The following is a 15,868-nucleotide window of genomic DNA, read 5'->3' as shown; positions in this document are numbered from 1 at the left end:
ACTGACCAGTTCTCCCTTTTCCAGGGAAGCAATTAGGGAAGTTGTGGGGCAGGTGGTAAGAAGTAATGAAGTTGTCTATTAATTTTTATTTAGAAAATTACAGAATGTGCATTTGTATTAAAAAATGAAAGCGAAGCATTTAAATGACCTACTCTTTGGAACAGCTTGCCTACAAAAGTATTTTTTTCCTCTGTCTTTAGAGAACTTCCTTCCATAAACTCTCTGAAGCCTCCTTCTTGGCAGCCTCTTGTGGTGGAGCAAGGCAAGAAATCCAGACATGGAAAGTTGCTCACAAAGAAAAAAAAAAAAAAAAGAACTTGGAAACTAAACAAGAAAGAAATAGTTTTGCAGGAGAACTTCATACTGAAGGCTACACAACGAATGTCCTTCCTCTTCAAAGATTAATACTGTGCGCAGAAATTACAGGACGGTTTCCAGGAGATCGCTTCAATGAGGAGAAAGACTTTTCCATTGTGCAGAGCGTGTGTCCTTGCCCGGCTGTCCCTAAACTGCTGCCCTCTGCTGTCCTTGTTTACATGTGGTTTACATTTGTGTCTACCCCATAAACCACAAGCGTTTCTCCACTCCAAATTTATCAACACTTTCCCTTCATTCCGGGGGTGCCTTTGTAAAAAAAACAGGAATTTGGTGGTGGAGTTCTGCGATTCTAAAGCCTCCTGCGAGTCATCATTGCACTTCCTATCCTAGCTCTGGTCGCGCCATTTCATCCCATGATTTTGCATATTTCAAAGTTTCTGACCCTTCATCTATCCTGCAGCTCAAACACTTAAAGAAGGAGCTTTAGAAGGTGATTCTTACCAGTTATCTGAGAAGCATAACTGCCAATCAGAGTAGAGCTGTGAAAACTGAGGCTCAGAGCTCTGAGCAAGCCCGGCTCAAACTCCCCCAGACTTTGTGCCTGCCTGTCACACTCCCATGGTGGTCTAATGACTCTGCAAATAGAGACTGTGTTCTTCCCAGAACCTCTGGGCCTGCACAGATCAATTTCTTTTCCTTTCTGTAACCATCTTCCTTAAAAGAGGAAGTCCTGGGAAAACATTCTTCCCCATGTCTTCTTGACTCTTTGCCCAGATCTTTCCACCCTGGGGCTTCAGGAACATCATCCAAAACCCAAAAATGTAAGCTGGAAGTGACCCTTCACTGGAGCAGGCAGTGCAAAGGAGTAACTAAAGAACCTCACAAGACTGGGTTTCTGTATCCTTCCCACCCTCCTGCATTCCTTCCTTCCCGGGAATGAAATTCCACCGGGGTGGACATGTACGAACCTCATTAGGAAACCAGATTGAAAAGAGAGTTCTTCCTTCGTGAGCGCTTCCCTCAACTTAATGTGGAAGAGGTTTAAGTAAGACTGTACATGGACATTACAAAGAAGAATCATGGATAAAAGTGACTGTAGTGGATGAACCATTAAGCCCATTCCATTAGGTTGGACTAAGTTCTATGTTGGGGTTCACTGGAAAGTAGCAGGTCCCTGATGTCAAAGACAAACTTGCTTTTCCCTTTTCCCACTTAGCTGTCTGCATTTCCCCAGGCATTCTAGCCCTGTCCTATCATATGCATCTAGGACACTGCTATCTCCCACTGCAGCCATCCTGCCTGGTTGACTGATAGATTGTCTAACCAGGTCTGGTTCTTTAAGGCAAGAGTTGACTTCTGGGGTTACACTCAGTACAGGAGCAGAGTTGGGGGGTGACTGGGTTTCCTTCAAGAAGCAATTAAGCCTACCCAAAGTGGCAGGTGGTTTGTGGGAGAAACAAGGCGGTCAGTAAAGCTTGACCCACCTCCATCAGTGCTGGAGCCGCCCGTCTAGGCTGGACCTACCTCGCGAGTAAACAGGATGGCCGCATCGTAGTGCTCCTCATGGTCATCCCCCAGCTGGTTGTGCTGGTGCTGCCACTTGCAAAAGTTCTTGAGCGTGGTGGCCGCGTTCTTGCTCACTTCCAGGCTCTTATCCTTGTCGCCCAGCACCACCACCTTCACCACGACCAGGCGTATGTGATTCTCGATGCTGGCGTGGCTGTACAACCGGTTGGCGATGGAGGCCAGGGTCAACAAGTAATGCTGCAGGCCCCGGCCATACATCTGCACCATGGACGTGTCGGCCACCAGGAGCAGCTCCACCTGGCGGGCCCGGGAGATGGAGCGGCGCTGCCGCCGCCACCAGGTCTGTGGTCCCTGGCCCCCATCCGAAGAGGGAGTCGACTGGTCCAGGAACTGCGGAGCCAGCGTCCAGCGTCGGTCAGCGTTGCCTTGTCGCGGGTGGCGCTCGCGGGGCCCTGGCGGGGACGGGGGCGTCTCGCAGCTGGTGCGCGGTGGCAGGGCCTCAAAGCTGAATCCCTCGCGGGTGTAGGCGTGCAGGATCCTCGTGGATCCATCTCCGTACACTCGCCCAGCGTCAGCCTCGGCCCAGGGCCCGCGCAGCAGTGGCTTCAGGGTGTAGCGCGCGTGCTTCACGGCGAAGAAACCGTCCAGACCACCGCAGAGGTCAAAGACAGCCAGGGATCTGGGGGTGCCGTCCACCGTGCCCCGGTAGAAGCAGTGGCCCCGGTGGCGCCGGGTCGCGTTCGGCCCGCCTCCTGCGGGCACAAAGCCAGCGGCGCCCACCGAACCATCTCGCTCCAGGTCCAGGAGGAACCTCCGGCCGCCCGCGTAGACGAGGTAGCCCACCTTGCCGCCACCGGAGTAGATCTGGTCGATGTTCTGCACAAGCCCGCTGCTCTTGCGCTGCGGCGCCAGGGGGTGCGGGTGGCCGGGAGGCTCGGCCGGCTCCTGCGCCTCCTCCCCTTGCCGCCGGCGGGGCTGGGCGGCCACTGCAGCAGCCCAGGGCTGCCCGGCTTTATCCTGGGCAGGTGCCGCGGCGGGGCCAGCCGCGATCAGGGACAGGCGGAGCGCGCACAGCAGCAGGGACGCCCACCCGAGCAGCATAGTGCGCTGCCCGCGGGGAGGGGCTGCGCGGCGGGGACTTTATGGGTATTTGTTATTCGCTATGGAAGTTACCGGGGCGGGAGGTGGGGGCACACACACACTTGCTTGCAAGTTGAGTCAAGAGTCGGAGGGAGGGGGACCCAGCGGTAACGCCAGCCTGTCCGGGCCGCGGTGCCAGCGTGCGAACTTTTCTTTGTTGGTTTGGAAAATGTTTGGATTCGTGCTCCGGAAAGGGGAAAAAATTAAAAAGAGAAAAGCCGGACTGGAGAGATTCAGCAAATACGAGAAAAGAGGGGAAAAAACCCTAAATCCTTCCCAAATGCAGCCACTATCGCTGCACCAAGGAGAGTAAGGAAGGTGCCGCGCACCAGGCGGGCAACTAGTGCGCACTGTCTCCCGCCCCCCTGCTGCCCGGGACCCTTTGGCAGCGGGGATTCCAAGCTCCGGAGCCCACTTTCTTTTTATTTCGTGGGTTTCCTTGACTCTAATGAAACCAGGAGGAAGGGAAGAAAGAGAGAGAGAGAAAAGTCATAAAAATTAAAACAAAAATGCCAGGGGCGGCCTGCAGCGAGCCGGTGAAGCGGCGCGTCCGTGTCCCTTCGGGTGCAGTGCTGTCCTGCCCGCCGTCATCCCCAGTCTGCCGCTGCGAGCGCGGAGAGCAGCGCGAGCGCTGTGAAGATGCGAGGAGGTGGAACAATGCATTTATAGCGGCATGCCATCCTGCAATGGCAATTTCAACAATTCGTCACTGCAAGCTGCCTCTTAAAGGGAGAGCTTCCCCCACCACTCCCACCCTTCCCAGTCCGCGCCTAATCAGATGGGGGAGGGCGGGCGAGGGGGGGTGATCGAGGAAAGGGAGACGGGGAAGGAGGAAGGGACCCGGCGAGGTGGAAGGAGGGATGAGGGAGGGAGCAAGGACGTGGGGGGAAAAAGTACTGGGGTAAGAAAAACAGAAGATTTCCTTGGCTTTATTTAAAGCCACAGCCGCTCGGGATTTGTTTGATATTTCACAACGAGTCGGGGTTGGCTAACCTAGGCTTACCTCATCTTCGGAAGGGGTGTTTGGTGTGTTTTTAAAGTTACTGAGACAGTTCAAGTCTCTCCCTGCCTCCTTCTCTCCTGCTTTTCTTTCCCTCGGTAGGAAGTTCCTGCCGCAAGTTTCTCCCCTCCGCACGCCCGTGCGCTCCGGCCTGGTAAACCTTGCAACTCCCTGCACCGGTAAAGCGCTTTCGGCTTCCCTGGCGCTCCCTGGTCCCGCGCTCCCGTCGCCTCCTCCCAGCCGTCCCGGTACCGAGTTTCCTCCCTCCCCATCCCCGGGTTTGCGCGCTCTGACGCTGGCCGGCTCGGGGCTCCGGGTGACTAACTTCTCCCAGCCACCAGCACAGGGGCCGGGCAGCCAGAGTGCCGCAGGCGCTTCCTGGCGCGTCGCTGCGCCCGGAGCTCCGCTGTGCCCCCCGCAGGGCCGCCCGCGGCCTGGGAACTCCGCGTCTTTGTGTGCGAGCCGCAGCGGCCCCCGCCCCCCCGGCCGCAGCGACCCTTCTTCAGCGTGCTTTGCATCAGCGCCCACAATTTGTCACTTAATCCCGGACTACTGGAACTTCCTTTGCCTTAAGAAGGCTGGGCCTGAAGGAGTTAACGCTTGAAAGGAATTGCGCTCATTTTTAAAAAGATATTAAAATTTGTGCCCACACTGACAATTAAATGATAGATACTGGTAGTTGTATTTACGTCTCCTGAAACAACCACCGACCGCCCAAGGCCCCAACTTGCTATCATTCTCAGAATGTCCGTTTAGGAGAAAGAGATTTGGGGTGAGGGACAGGATGATGCAGGTTAGTGCCTATATGAGTGACATTGGCACTGTGCCTTGTTTTCTCCTTCTTTGTTGTTCTAATCAGCAACTTTATTAGAAAAGAAAGAAAATCCGATGACTTCGTAAGCATTACCTGGTCATGGATAGGACTCCACTGTTGGGGCAGGAACATCCTCCTCCCTCATTATACTTTAGGCAAATTAATGCATATATCAGTGAAAAAATGAATCCGGTATAATTAGAATCTGTTATAATAATGAATCGGTATTTCTATGTTTGTTTAACTTACAGGGGTGTGGAGGCCTCAGGGGACCCCAAGCTTCAGTGCTTTCCCCAGATCCTTGCTAAGAGATCTGATTACTTTTCCAGGGAGAGCAGGAGGGTCTTGGACTGATTTGAGGCCCTCGGAGGGATCATGAACCCCAGGCCGAAACCCCAGATTTGCTCAGCAGATTCCCTTTGCCTATGCCCCGTGCACCCTCTGGAGTCGCCTGGGAGGCATGGGAGTGAAACTCGTCCTGAGATTTAGCTCACATTTATAACTGACTTGGGCACTGGGGGCCTGGTCCACCCAACAGCCCCTCGGGGATTCTGAAGTACTTCCAGACTTGGGAGGAAGTTGCTGTTGCTAAAGGCCTTTTAATTCCCCAACACCCCTGTCCCTCAGTGGTCAGTTAGTTGCCCACCCTCACTACTACCAGCTGAATATTTTGAAGAACCAAAGATGTTCTGGATCAGGCTAGAAAGGAGAGCCTAGGTCCCAGCAGTCTTCTCCTTTCCAATAGCCTTCAAGTGTTGTGGTCTTTGTGTCTACACTAAGCATTTTTTTTTTCTCTAACAATTTCAATGACAAATAGTTCAATATTTGGCACTGCACACCATCTCTAAAACAATTTCGATTCACTAATTTTAACCATTTCATTATTGCTAACCTCAGGATCATTTTCATAGGCATTTCAGAGGACAGTCCTTTAAATTTATTGATTACAATTATTTGTATTCACAGACCAGAGATTTCTTATTTAGCATGGAAAGAAATTTCAACTGAATATTCTTCTTCATGAAAAATTTTCTCTTCTTTCTAAAATGCTATATTGCTCACATGAATTATATCTCTGAATTTCATGCTTAACTCTAAGTTTAATTAAATAAGGACATTTACACTCAGATAAATTATTTAAATGTTTAGAAATACATTGAAGGAAAGGAGAGAAACAGAACTCCAAATGTGAATATCAAGTACTAAATATTTATTAGAATCATCTATTCACAAGGGAAGGACTTGTACTGTTTAAACATATGAGTAAATTTTTTCATATTCAGAAAATTTCTACTTGGATATAACTTTTATTTCTGTGAAAGTAATTTGGATACTTTATAAAGTACATTTGGTGATACTTTAAAAATATTACCCTAGTGGATTAGGATGAACTGTTATTTTCCTAAAAAATTCATGCCTGTCAGTCCAAGGAAGAAATTTGCACTGAATGAAAGTAGTTTTTATTTAAATTTTTTTTACAGTAGAAAGATAAAATATATTAGCAATCATGTTTAGGTGAACTGGCTGCTACTTTATTATTTCATTATTCCAAGTAGCAGTTTTATTTGGGAATATTTAATGAGAAATTTCCACTGCATTTATAGAGTGTATGATCACATCTGATATATAATTTTACATTTTACATTTTCCAAAAGGAAGAGAGACTTTTACTGCAGACTATTACAGTTGGAAGTTATCTTGAAGGTCACTTAAGGCAACTCCCTCTCTCTACTCATGAGAAACTGAGAAGAGAGACCAAAGTGACTTGCCTGTGGTTAAAACATCCACCAGTGGCCAGCTCTGCCGAAACTGAAATCCCTTACTCCCTTGATTGGTATTCAATCTACAGCACCTCTTAAAAATCTATCCAGTTTGACAAATACCCATCCAGGGACCACTGCAAAGTACTCTGTGAGGTTCTCTGAAGGCATATAAAGACGAGTAAGCCATGATTAATCTTCAGAGAAGCTCACAGTTCAGAGATGGAGCCAACAGTACCAAGACATATTGGAGTACATGCTGGAAAATGCAAGTACAGAAGGGAAAAAAGCAAGAGAATAGCTCCTACAGCTTCTCCAAATTGTGTGTTTCCACTACAGCTTCACTCCATAGAATCTGTGCATTCCTGCAGTTGTATTTTCCCAAATTTCCATTTGCCGAAGTGTCATTTCCTTCCTCTCCCCCACCTATGATTTGAATGGTAAGAGTGAGGCAGTTACTGACAGTAAAATATTTTCCTTCAAACAAACACCTGCTCCTTACCTCCCATGTAGGAGAATCGCAGGCTCTCAACTTCGTAGTAGTGTTTCTTTCTCACATCAAGATCTCTACCCTTGGCCTCGCAGTATTTTGAGCTCCCTTAACATCATCTTCCTCCGTGGCAGATGGTGGATGTTGGGAGTGGAACACTCCACTACTACTTGAGCCCTGTGTGCTGCCTGAGGGCACTTGGGCCCGCCTTTTCCTCCAGTGTCACTTAGCTTCACAAATTCTAACTATCCGAAGACTTTCTTTAAAGCCAGAAGTTATTTTAGGTGCCTTGTATAAATGCAATATACAGTATTGGTTCTCTGTGACTTGTTTATATTTCACAAAGCATGATATCTTTTAGTTTACCATGTCAGCTCACATAAAGTAGTCAAACTCACAGAGGCAGAGAATAGAATGATGGTTGCCAGGGGCGAGGGGCAGGAAAATGGGGAGTTGTCATTCAATAAGTATAATGTTTCAGTTTTGCTGGAAAAATAACTTGTAGAAATCTTTTGTACAACATCATGCCCGCAGTTAACAACACTGTATTGTACACACTTCACACACTACTGAGGGTAGATTTCATGTTAAATGTTCTTACCACAAAACAAAACCCAAGATAACACTTTGGGAGTAGGGAAAGGAATGGATTAACTACATCAACTTTGATATGAATCCTAAATTTTTAGAGGATAAAACGATGCCTGAACAGTCCTGCTCTCCTCTTCCAGCCCTGTTCCTCTCTCTCTGTCTCCTCCTATGATCCACGGTGGTCTAACATGCATCTTGACGTGTCAGCGCACAGGTGCAATCTCACACACATTAGACACACAGGGCATATCAGCACGCATGTGCTCACACACACACTCACCCCGACTCAGTTTCCCTTGTACACTAACTACACTGAGTGGTGGGTAGAAAGTTCTGGGCAAAGCTGAGGTAGTAGGAGAGGGGGTTTTACCAACCCTACCTTACCCCTTGCTAAGAAAAATTTTCTTGGGACCTGCACTGTGGAGATTTTATTTTTTCAGGGACATTTCTTGCATTCCTAATAAAATTCTGAACATTTTCCTGCTATCTGCTTAGGACATATTACAGACCAGTCTATCCACGGTGATGGATAACATATGCTTCAGAATCAATTTTACTTAGTATTATAAGAAAATAAATTTTTGGAAAAGCTACATTTTCATTTTTCATATACATGGGAATTTTCTACTGTCTAAAAGTCTTCACATGAGTAATGTACATGTGAATTATTTAAGACATACAGGTGCTATTGGTGAAGTAAAACCAACAAGTCAGTTTTACGTTGACCAGCTGTGAAATGTTGTTTTAGCTTTCCTTACACAATTATGCGCGTATTACTTGCTTTTATGAGTTACCCGAGTTCTGCTTTCTCCCCTATTTTCCGGAAATCATCTCAAAATCAAACCTTACTGGAAACACATGGAAAATCAGGAATTTCCAGCCTAGTGTAATTTGAAACAGTTGAGGTTTTTATTTTTTCCTACATGATGGCAAATTCAAGGAAAGATTTCAGATTACTGAATGACTGGTAGTTCTAGTTGTAACTGTAGCAGGTAAGAGCTGTTCCACAGCCTAGCAATTAGCCTTTTAACTCTGGAGTATCACAGTCTTCCTGGAAACTATCCAGTCTCTCCCTGTGAACTGTATCTCTCTTATTCTGATTGGTAAAGTAACATCATTGGTTACTGCCTCACTCACCCTGGTCAGTAAGAAAAGAGAAACAGTAGTGGCCTAATCAACAAGGTTACCTCCCATGCACAATGCTGGGATCACTGCAAGTTGCTTGCATGGTTTAATAAAGATATTTAGTGTCCTTTTTATTCATGGCTGCCCATGGACCATCATACCTTTCTAATACATAATTTCCTAGTCAGGTACTGGCAAGTAGAAAAACAGGCATTCAAGTTATGATCCTACATGAGGACGGAGGTTCAGGTAAAGGCATTGCAGTTTTTATTTTTATTTAGGAGAGGCCACTCTTCCTATACCCCTCTTCCCAGCCCCTGAGTCACGTTGGAAACAGGAAAACAGGAAATGAGGCCACCTGACGGACAGAATGAAGATTAGGAGCTAAGTCTCAGGAAGGAACCCCTATGTGACAATCACAATGAACCCCTGACTCAGTTCCCTTGCCAGGTGGCCAGGCTTGAAATCTCCCCTTTTACCACTAGCTAACATGCCCCAGAGTCCCAACAATGTTGCCACCTCTGATCTTTAAAGACATGGGCAGATGAGCTGGAGACAGTAGAAAGCAAATAGGAAGCAGGGCTTGACTGATGTATAGTTCTGAGAACTAATCATGGCCCACATTTTCTTCTGTTCTGTCCCCAGGCCCAATTATTGATTTTGTGCCTCTCTTTTTTTCATTTCAGGAAACTCTTCCAACCCACTGATTGACACCGTTGTCAGTGATTAAACAAGATTCTCCTTTTCCTTCAGGTATGGGCTGGGAAGGGGGCATGGCTCCAATTTCTTGTGAGAACAGAGGCTGTGCAGGAAAGCATGAGGTTGTGGTTCTATCACTCATGAAACTCAAACCGATGCTCAAAATCATCCTCCAAAAGGTGTCCTTCCTCACGGAATCTGCCAACAAAGGTAATCGGCCCCTCGATGGCACAAGCCAGTTGGGGCCCAAATGTTTTAGGTGACTGCTGAATGAGATCTGAAAGAATTCTTTTAACTCATGACTTTGGAATGGATTTCCAGTAGTTGGTTGTGAATTACTAAACACAACTAACTGTATAATCTTTAGCCTGTTTTTAACACATCTCAGGTCCTGACTTATTTATGCCAGAGCATTAAGCAAATGGGTCATTATTTTATTCATCTATCTGCTTATGAGATGCCTTTCTTAAAACAAAAAATCAAGTGAGGGAAATGGCACAGCGGTGGAGGCATTTGCGGAGGGGTCTGTTAGCATTGACACAAAGACAGCCTCACACATACATCACACAACTAAACTCAGTGGCATTTTCAGAGCCTGAAAAGAAAAGAACTTTTAAAAAATGCTGGTAATCCGAGGATTACAGGGCAACCAACCAATCCCAAATGGACTCTTCCTGGCTTCCAGCCAAACAATTTCCCCTCCCCCAAATGTAAAACAATGTCTTGAGACTATGACGTGTTTTTTTGTTCCCTCCTCTCTCTCCATCATAAACCTTGTTTTTGGTTTGATCGTTGACCATTGACAAGTCTAGTGGTTGGGTCCCTCCTACCCAAGTACTTTTTGCATGCTCAAAATAATGTTTCAGAATTGTTCTTGGCCTCCCTCCCTTCCTTCTTTCCACAGTCTTTCCCTTCATCCTCCCCACCAGAATGCACACTCCCTGAGAACAGAACCATACTTGTCTTTGTCAACCATTGTATCTCCAGTTTCAACCCCAGTAGCTGACATATAGAAGGCAAAACATGTCGATTAATTATTTTTAAAGTCCTTTGATATTTGTCTGTCACCTTTCTTAACTGTTCTTTCTCTAAGAATAAAGCTACACCTTTCCAGGGAAACCCAATCCATGTGTTTGAATAAAGCTGATCCCATTCCTGACCCCTTCTGACAGGTCTGGGCACTTCACACCTTCCCAGTGCACCAGGCACTTGGCCGTAGCTATTGTTCCCAGGAAGAACTCTGCCCTTTGGAGTCTCACTCAGGACATTTCCCCAAGTCATTAGCCAAGTGTACTTACTCTCCATGATCAGCTGCTATACAGACCATGTATTAAAATGGAAGTCTTACCAATATAATAAACCCCCAATCCTCAATGATCTCACACAATTGAAGTTTATTTGATTGTTGTTAAAAAAAAAAAAAAACCCACCCTGAAATCCTCAGTGGTCTTACATGATCAAATTGTATTCTTTGCTCATATCACAGTTCTCTGTGGGTTGGTAACAGTCTATGCAATCAATCAGGAATTCAGGCTTGTTCCATTCTGGGATCCTACCACATCCTTCACCTGTTACCTTGAAGGCAGACTTGGAAAGGGAAGAAAGACAGGGTAGACAAGCCATCTTCCCCCAGTTGCCTCATTCTACAAGTGGCACACTTCACATCTGCTTGCAGCCCATCGGCAAAACTATCCACACGGCCCCATCCAGATACAAGGTGGAGGTAGGCAGCTGGGGAATATAGAGCAGCTGTGAGCTCAAGAAGAAAGGGGAAAAAAACCCATCTAATCGGTCTCTGCTGTTTGCCATTTATCTTAGTGATGCCACATAATAGAAAAAGACTAAGAATAAAGCCAAGCAGTGGTGAGAAAGAGAATGTGAGTGAGAAAGTAAGAAAGAGGAAGGAAACCCACACCCCAAAACAAAGAGCCCTGATGGGTGTGGCTCAGCGGGTTGAACTTTGTCCTGTGAAGCAAAAGGCCACCGGTCGGATTCCAGGTCAGGACACAGGCCGGGTTGCAGTCCTGGTCCCCAGTTGGGGGAGTGCACAAAGATCAACATTTCTCTCACACACTGATGTTTCTGTCTCTGCCCTTCTCCCTCCTTTCCACCTCTCTAAAAATAAGTAAAATCGTAAAAAAAAGAAAAACAAAGAGAAGATAATACCATTAGAACCCTTGAGTCCAGCAATGTCAATAAAATCCTTATTTCTGTTTATGTTAGTTTATCAGGAATTTGTTACCTAAAATAGCATTTGGATGAACACACCTCTGTTTTGCTTTCCATGTTATGTCTGGTCTGCAGCTCAATTCTTTGCATGTGGTAGTCTAAATAATTTTCGAATCAAAGATTATAAGAATAAATACTCGTTGATAATGTGTTGGTCTGAAACTAGCTATTAAGCTTCTATCGTTCATCGTTCCTGAAGATTGTTATCTCAAGTAACTGATAACTACGCCACTTATTTAATTATTGCATTTTCTGTTATTCTGCCTTCTGTCGCTCACCTGTTCCTGTCTCGTGCTGGTCTGCATCAAAACTGTCAACACCTTGTATCTGGGTTGATATGCTAATTACAGACATTTACGATTAGTTAAAACTGACACACCATTGTGTTTCTGTTATTCTAAGTTTGTTTAATCTTATTAAGTACCGCAAATGCGTGAAATTCTGGAACACATGGGCACCTACACCCCTCCAGTGTGTACTCCAAGGAGATGGGCGGCTCACCAGCCTCCTCACTGTGCCTCACCCTGCAGTGCAGAGACAGACCACACTGCGCCAAGCAGTCAGACCACTGTCAGAGCTGAGCATTGTAACAAAACCCCCGGGGTATTGTGAGGCATGGGATTAGCAGAAGACGTACATTGTGCTAACTTTCGGTATGATTGGCCACACCCCTTCAAGAACAACAACATCCACAAGCTGAAAAGCCCAAGTTTATATACCAACCTAGGTACCTCTGTGATCCTGGGCAAGTTACACAGACCCTCTGTGTACCTATTTCCTCATATGCTAAAGTGTGACAATTGTAACACATACCTTAGTAATCCAGTTAATAGAGTTGGCTTCCCGACCCCAGAAGGTGAACAGTTTAAATATGTGTGAAGTGTTTGGTCCATAGTAAATAAATAGTAAATGTATCACTACAATGACGACAATGACTCCACTCCAGCTGTCCAGGATTTGGGTTGGACTCTTTCATGTCCATTTTATATTTTGGGTCAAAGAGTGTGTCTCTGACTTTGTTCTGAGAGGAGGTGCTGAAAGAAAATCACTATGGCTGTGAAGAATAAAGATATTTAAAATATTCCGGGTGCTAAAGATGGACGCAAGGCTGATGGCGAAGTAGAAGTTCTGAAAGGGTTGAGAGCTGCCCCTTCTAACAATCATTACCTCTGACATCTGTGTGAACTGTACAGACAAATGTTAAACACCACTTTATTTGTCCCATTTGTGTTTATGCTTCCTGGTAGGATTAAAGTCATTTGTGTGCTTGTCTTTTTCTCTCTCCTGCCATCACAGAGTGTGGGGACTGCTAGCCCCAGCTGAACGTGCCTCCAGCCTCTAGTACAACATCAGAACTCAGGGCCCCTCGACAGAAATGTGCATACATTAATTTCAATGAAACCAATTCCTCCAATCTCAGAAGTGTTGGGTAAGGAGAAACAAAGCCAAAAATATTCCATTTCTGTTTATTTGTTACGATCTTGGTCTGAGTTGAAGAAAAAGAGAAAGAATTCTAGCTTATGAAAATAATCATGACTATAACTCAGTTTTATAGAGACTTTTGCATCCTGGAGGCCCACGTCCAGAAGAGAATTCAAGTGGTGATGGTAAGATAGTGGCTGTTGGTGCTTGAGGGAACACAATAACTCTTATCTTTCCTACCACATGATGTAATACAGTGAGTATGACATCCCCACTGCCAATCACGGGCGGCTCCTGAAGCTCTTAGATATGTAGGGCATGGCAACTCATCATTTGTAATGTGGTCAGCCTGTGCAAATCGCCTGGCATTTCTGGTTCTGGGTTTTGTTTGTTTTCTTTTAAATACTCATGATCACACAGCAAGCAGCTACGGTAACGAGGTTCAGCAGAAACTATCACCACAACTCATTGTTTCTTTAAAAGATACCACTGAAAACCACAGAATGTGACCTCATTTAGAAAGAGGGTTGTTCCAGACATACTTAGTTAAGATGAGGTCATACAGCATAAGGGTGGGCCTCACATTCAGTGACTGGTGACCTTACAAGACACAGATAAAGACACACACACAGGGAGCAGATGGCCACGTGAGGGTGGAGATCTGAGCGATGCAGCAGCTATAAGCCAAGGCAGGCCAAGGATTGCTGGCAACCACCAGAAGCTACAAGAGACAAGAAAGGATTCTCCCCTGGTGTCCTCAGAGGGACTGTGACCTCGTTGATGCTTTGCTTTTGGACTTCTGGCCTCCAGGATATGAGAGAATACATTTTTGTTGTTTTGAGCCAAAAAGCAAAAGCAAACCCCATAAAACTAAAGTCTTTTTTTGTTTTTGTTTTTTTCAAAGGGACATTTCTTGAAAGGAGGTAACTATTTTGTTGGTGGGAGAAGCAAGGAGAATGTAAATGAGTGTGTGACAGTTGTATTTTAAGGCAGAAAATAAATTAGATATCTTGTGTATTTGAAAAGGAATTCAGTAATGGCTCAGGTCTACCAGGCGAACAATCTCACTTATGCTGCCCAGGCATCTAAGAAAAGGGGGGAAGGGGATGGAGGCTCAGGTGGTTCGTTCATGCAATGCAGGGTTTACTCGCAAAAGAGATAAAAGATTCGGAAGAACTGCAAGGTGACGAAATGTGCTGTTACGCACAAAAGCACCAACCGTGAATTTCCGTTAAAATGAGGTCGAAGAGAAAGTCAAAAGTGCAAACATTTCTACAAAGTGGTGAAGGCAAGAGGAGGCAGTTGACTAAGCTCCCTGGAGTAAGTGTTGGTTTGAAACTTCCAGAAGCATTTTATTCTTTGACACATTGGAAGTCAACACAGGCATTATTGGACTCATTGCTCCAGAAGTGTTCCCTTGAAAAGAAGCTCGTGGAGGAGCAATAACATGTTCAATGAGGAAAATACCTTCCCGAACATTCAGTCATCCATGAGATGGGTAAGCAAACACGAGGATTTAAGGAGGCCAAGGACAAACTGACTCATCTACTTTTGTGGCAATGCGGCATATTTTGGGATTAAGACTCACTTGTTTTTCTGTTCTGTCGTTTCCCAACATTAAGGGACTCGAATAAGAACTCCATTAATGTTTATTGACTTTCCATTAACAAGAATATAAGACGTGGTTAAATTCTTCTTTTTCTTTCAAAAATGTCCACAAATACTTGGTACTAAGGTGATATTTTTAAACGTGTGGGTTGTCAATATTTTCTTGACACCTGGGTAAGGTAGAATGCTTTATACTTTTTCTTCATGTTTCTGCTGAAACAGTAAAAATAAACTTTCATCCTCCACAAAGCAATGAATCTCAAACATTTTTAGGGTCCCTTTACTCCTTTAATATTATTGAGGATGCCAAAAAACGTTGGTTTATGTGGGGTCCTCAATATGTGATCATATCTGTTTATAGTTACCATAATAGCAAATAGAACTCAAAGAAGTATTTATTTATTCACTGAGTAATAATATCAATCTTTTACAGGCTAACGTAAGCAATATATTGTTTTAGAAATGAGCTACAATGAATTTTAAAAGTTTATTTTTAAAATATATATCTATTTTAATTAATTCCATTGTTCTATGCTGAAGTCTTAATTATAGAGGTGACTGAGTGATGTCACAGAAAGATCAATGCCATTGAAAAAAAAATTTGATTCACTCTCAGGGTCCCCTAGAAATGACAGTCACAGCTAACCTCACAGGACCACAGGAGGAGTCTAGGTGTTAGTCAGGGAGCAGAAGCAGAAGCCAGGGCACGCTTAGGCCATGGCTTTTATTGGGGTTTTCCCAGTAAAGGGGCAAGGCAGTACAGGGTAAACAGTACAGGGTAAACTAGACAACAGATTGTCTAGTTTGGATAATGTTGTTACACTTAGGGACTCAGATATGGTCCCTAGGTGCCTGGTACCGGGCCCTGGAATGCGTAAGGCAGAGGAATATTGCCTGCCATCTGTGATGCACAGGCCAGATGGAGGAGGTAAGGCCTCTGGCTGGCGAGTTTGCCAATCAGACATGCTCCTCAGCTGAATCCCTTTCTATCTCTAAGAGAACTGGCTAGCCCTGTGTGGAGCAGTCTCTTCCCAACCAGAATGGTTTATTAAGATGTCAAACCATCATAATACAGAGAAAATAAAAAATACAGACAATATACCCAATAAACTGCATACCGTTAAAAATAGTGATTTGGAAGAAAA

General features: G+C 45.2%; 1 protein-coding gene and 1 long non-coding RNA gene across 3 annotated transcripts in view; one reads left to right on the top strand and one right to left on the bottom strand.

Annotated features, from left to right (window-relative positions):
• Positions 1-4,270, bottom strand: part of ADAMTS5 (ADAM metallopeptidase with thrombospondin type 1 motif 5) — a 49,830-nt gene extending 45,560 nt beyond the window's left edge. Inside the window, exons 1-2 of one of the 2 annotated variants that reach the window (XM_053918007.1) lie at positions 3,989-4,270; positions 1,843-3,666 (exon numbers count right to left, since the gene is read on the bottom strand). In XM_053918007.1, coding sequence (XP_053773982.1) covers positions 1,843-2,946 — 1,104 coding nt within the window. In that variant the 5' untranslated portion in view covers positions 2,947-3,666; positions 3,989-4,270. Of the gene's footprint in view, positions 1-1,842; positions 3,843-3,988 lie in introns of those variants that run through there. The other variant, XM_024565276.3, reaches the window with a different exon arrangement.
• On the top strand, positions 2,545-14,896 carry LOC128780183 (uncharacterized). Its single transcript, XR_008426099.1, has 3 exons — positions 2,545-2,679; positions 9,452-9,518; positions 12,990-14,896. It is a non-coding gene; the product is annotated as an uncharacterized lncRNA (long non-coding RNA).
• Positions 14,897-15,868: the final 972 nt, after the last annotated feature.

Source organism: Desmodus rotundus, chromosome 2 (assembly GCF_022682495.2).
Source record: "Desmodus rotundus isolate HL8 chromosome 2, HLdesRot8A.1, whole genome shotgun sequence".
NCBI lineage: Eukaryota > Metazoa > Chordata > Mammalia > Chiroptera > Phyllostomidae > Desmodus > Desmodus rotundus.
Note: the sequence above shows the minus strand (reverse complement) of the source record. Positions and strands in the feature narration are given on the sequence as shown.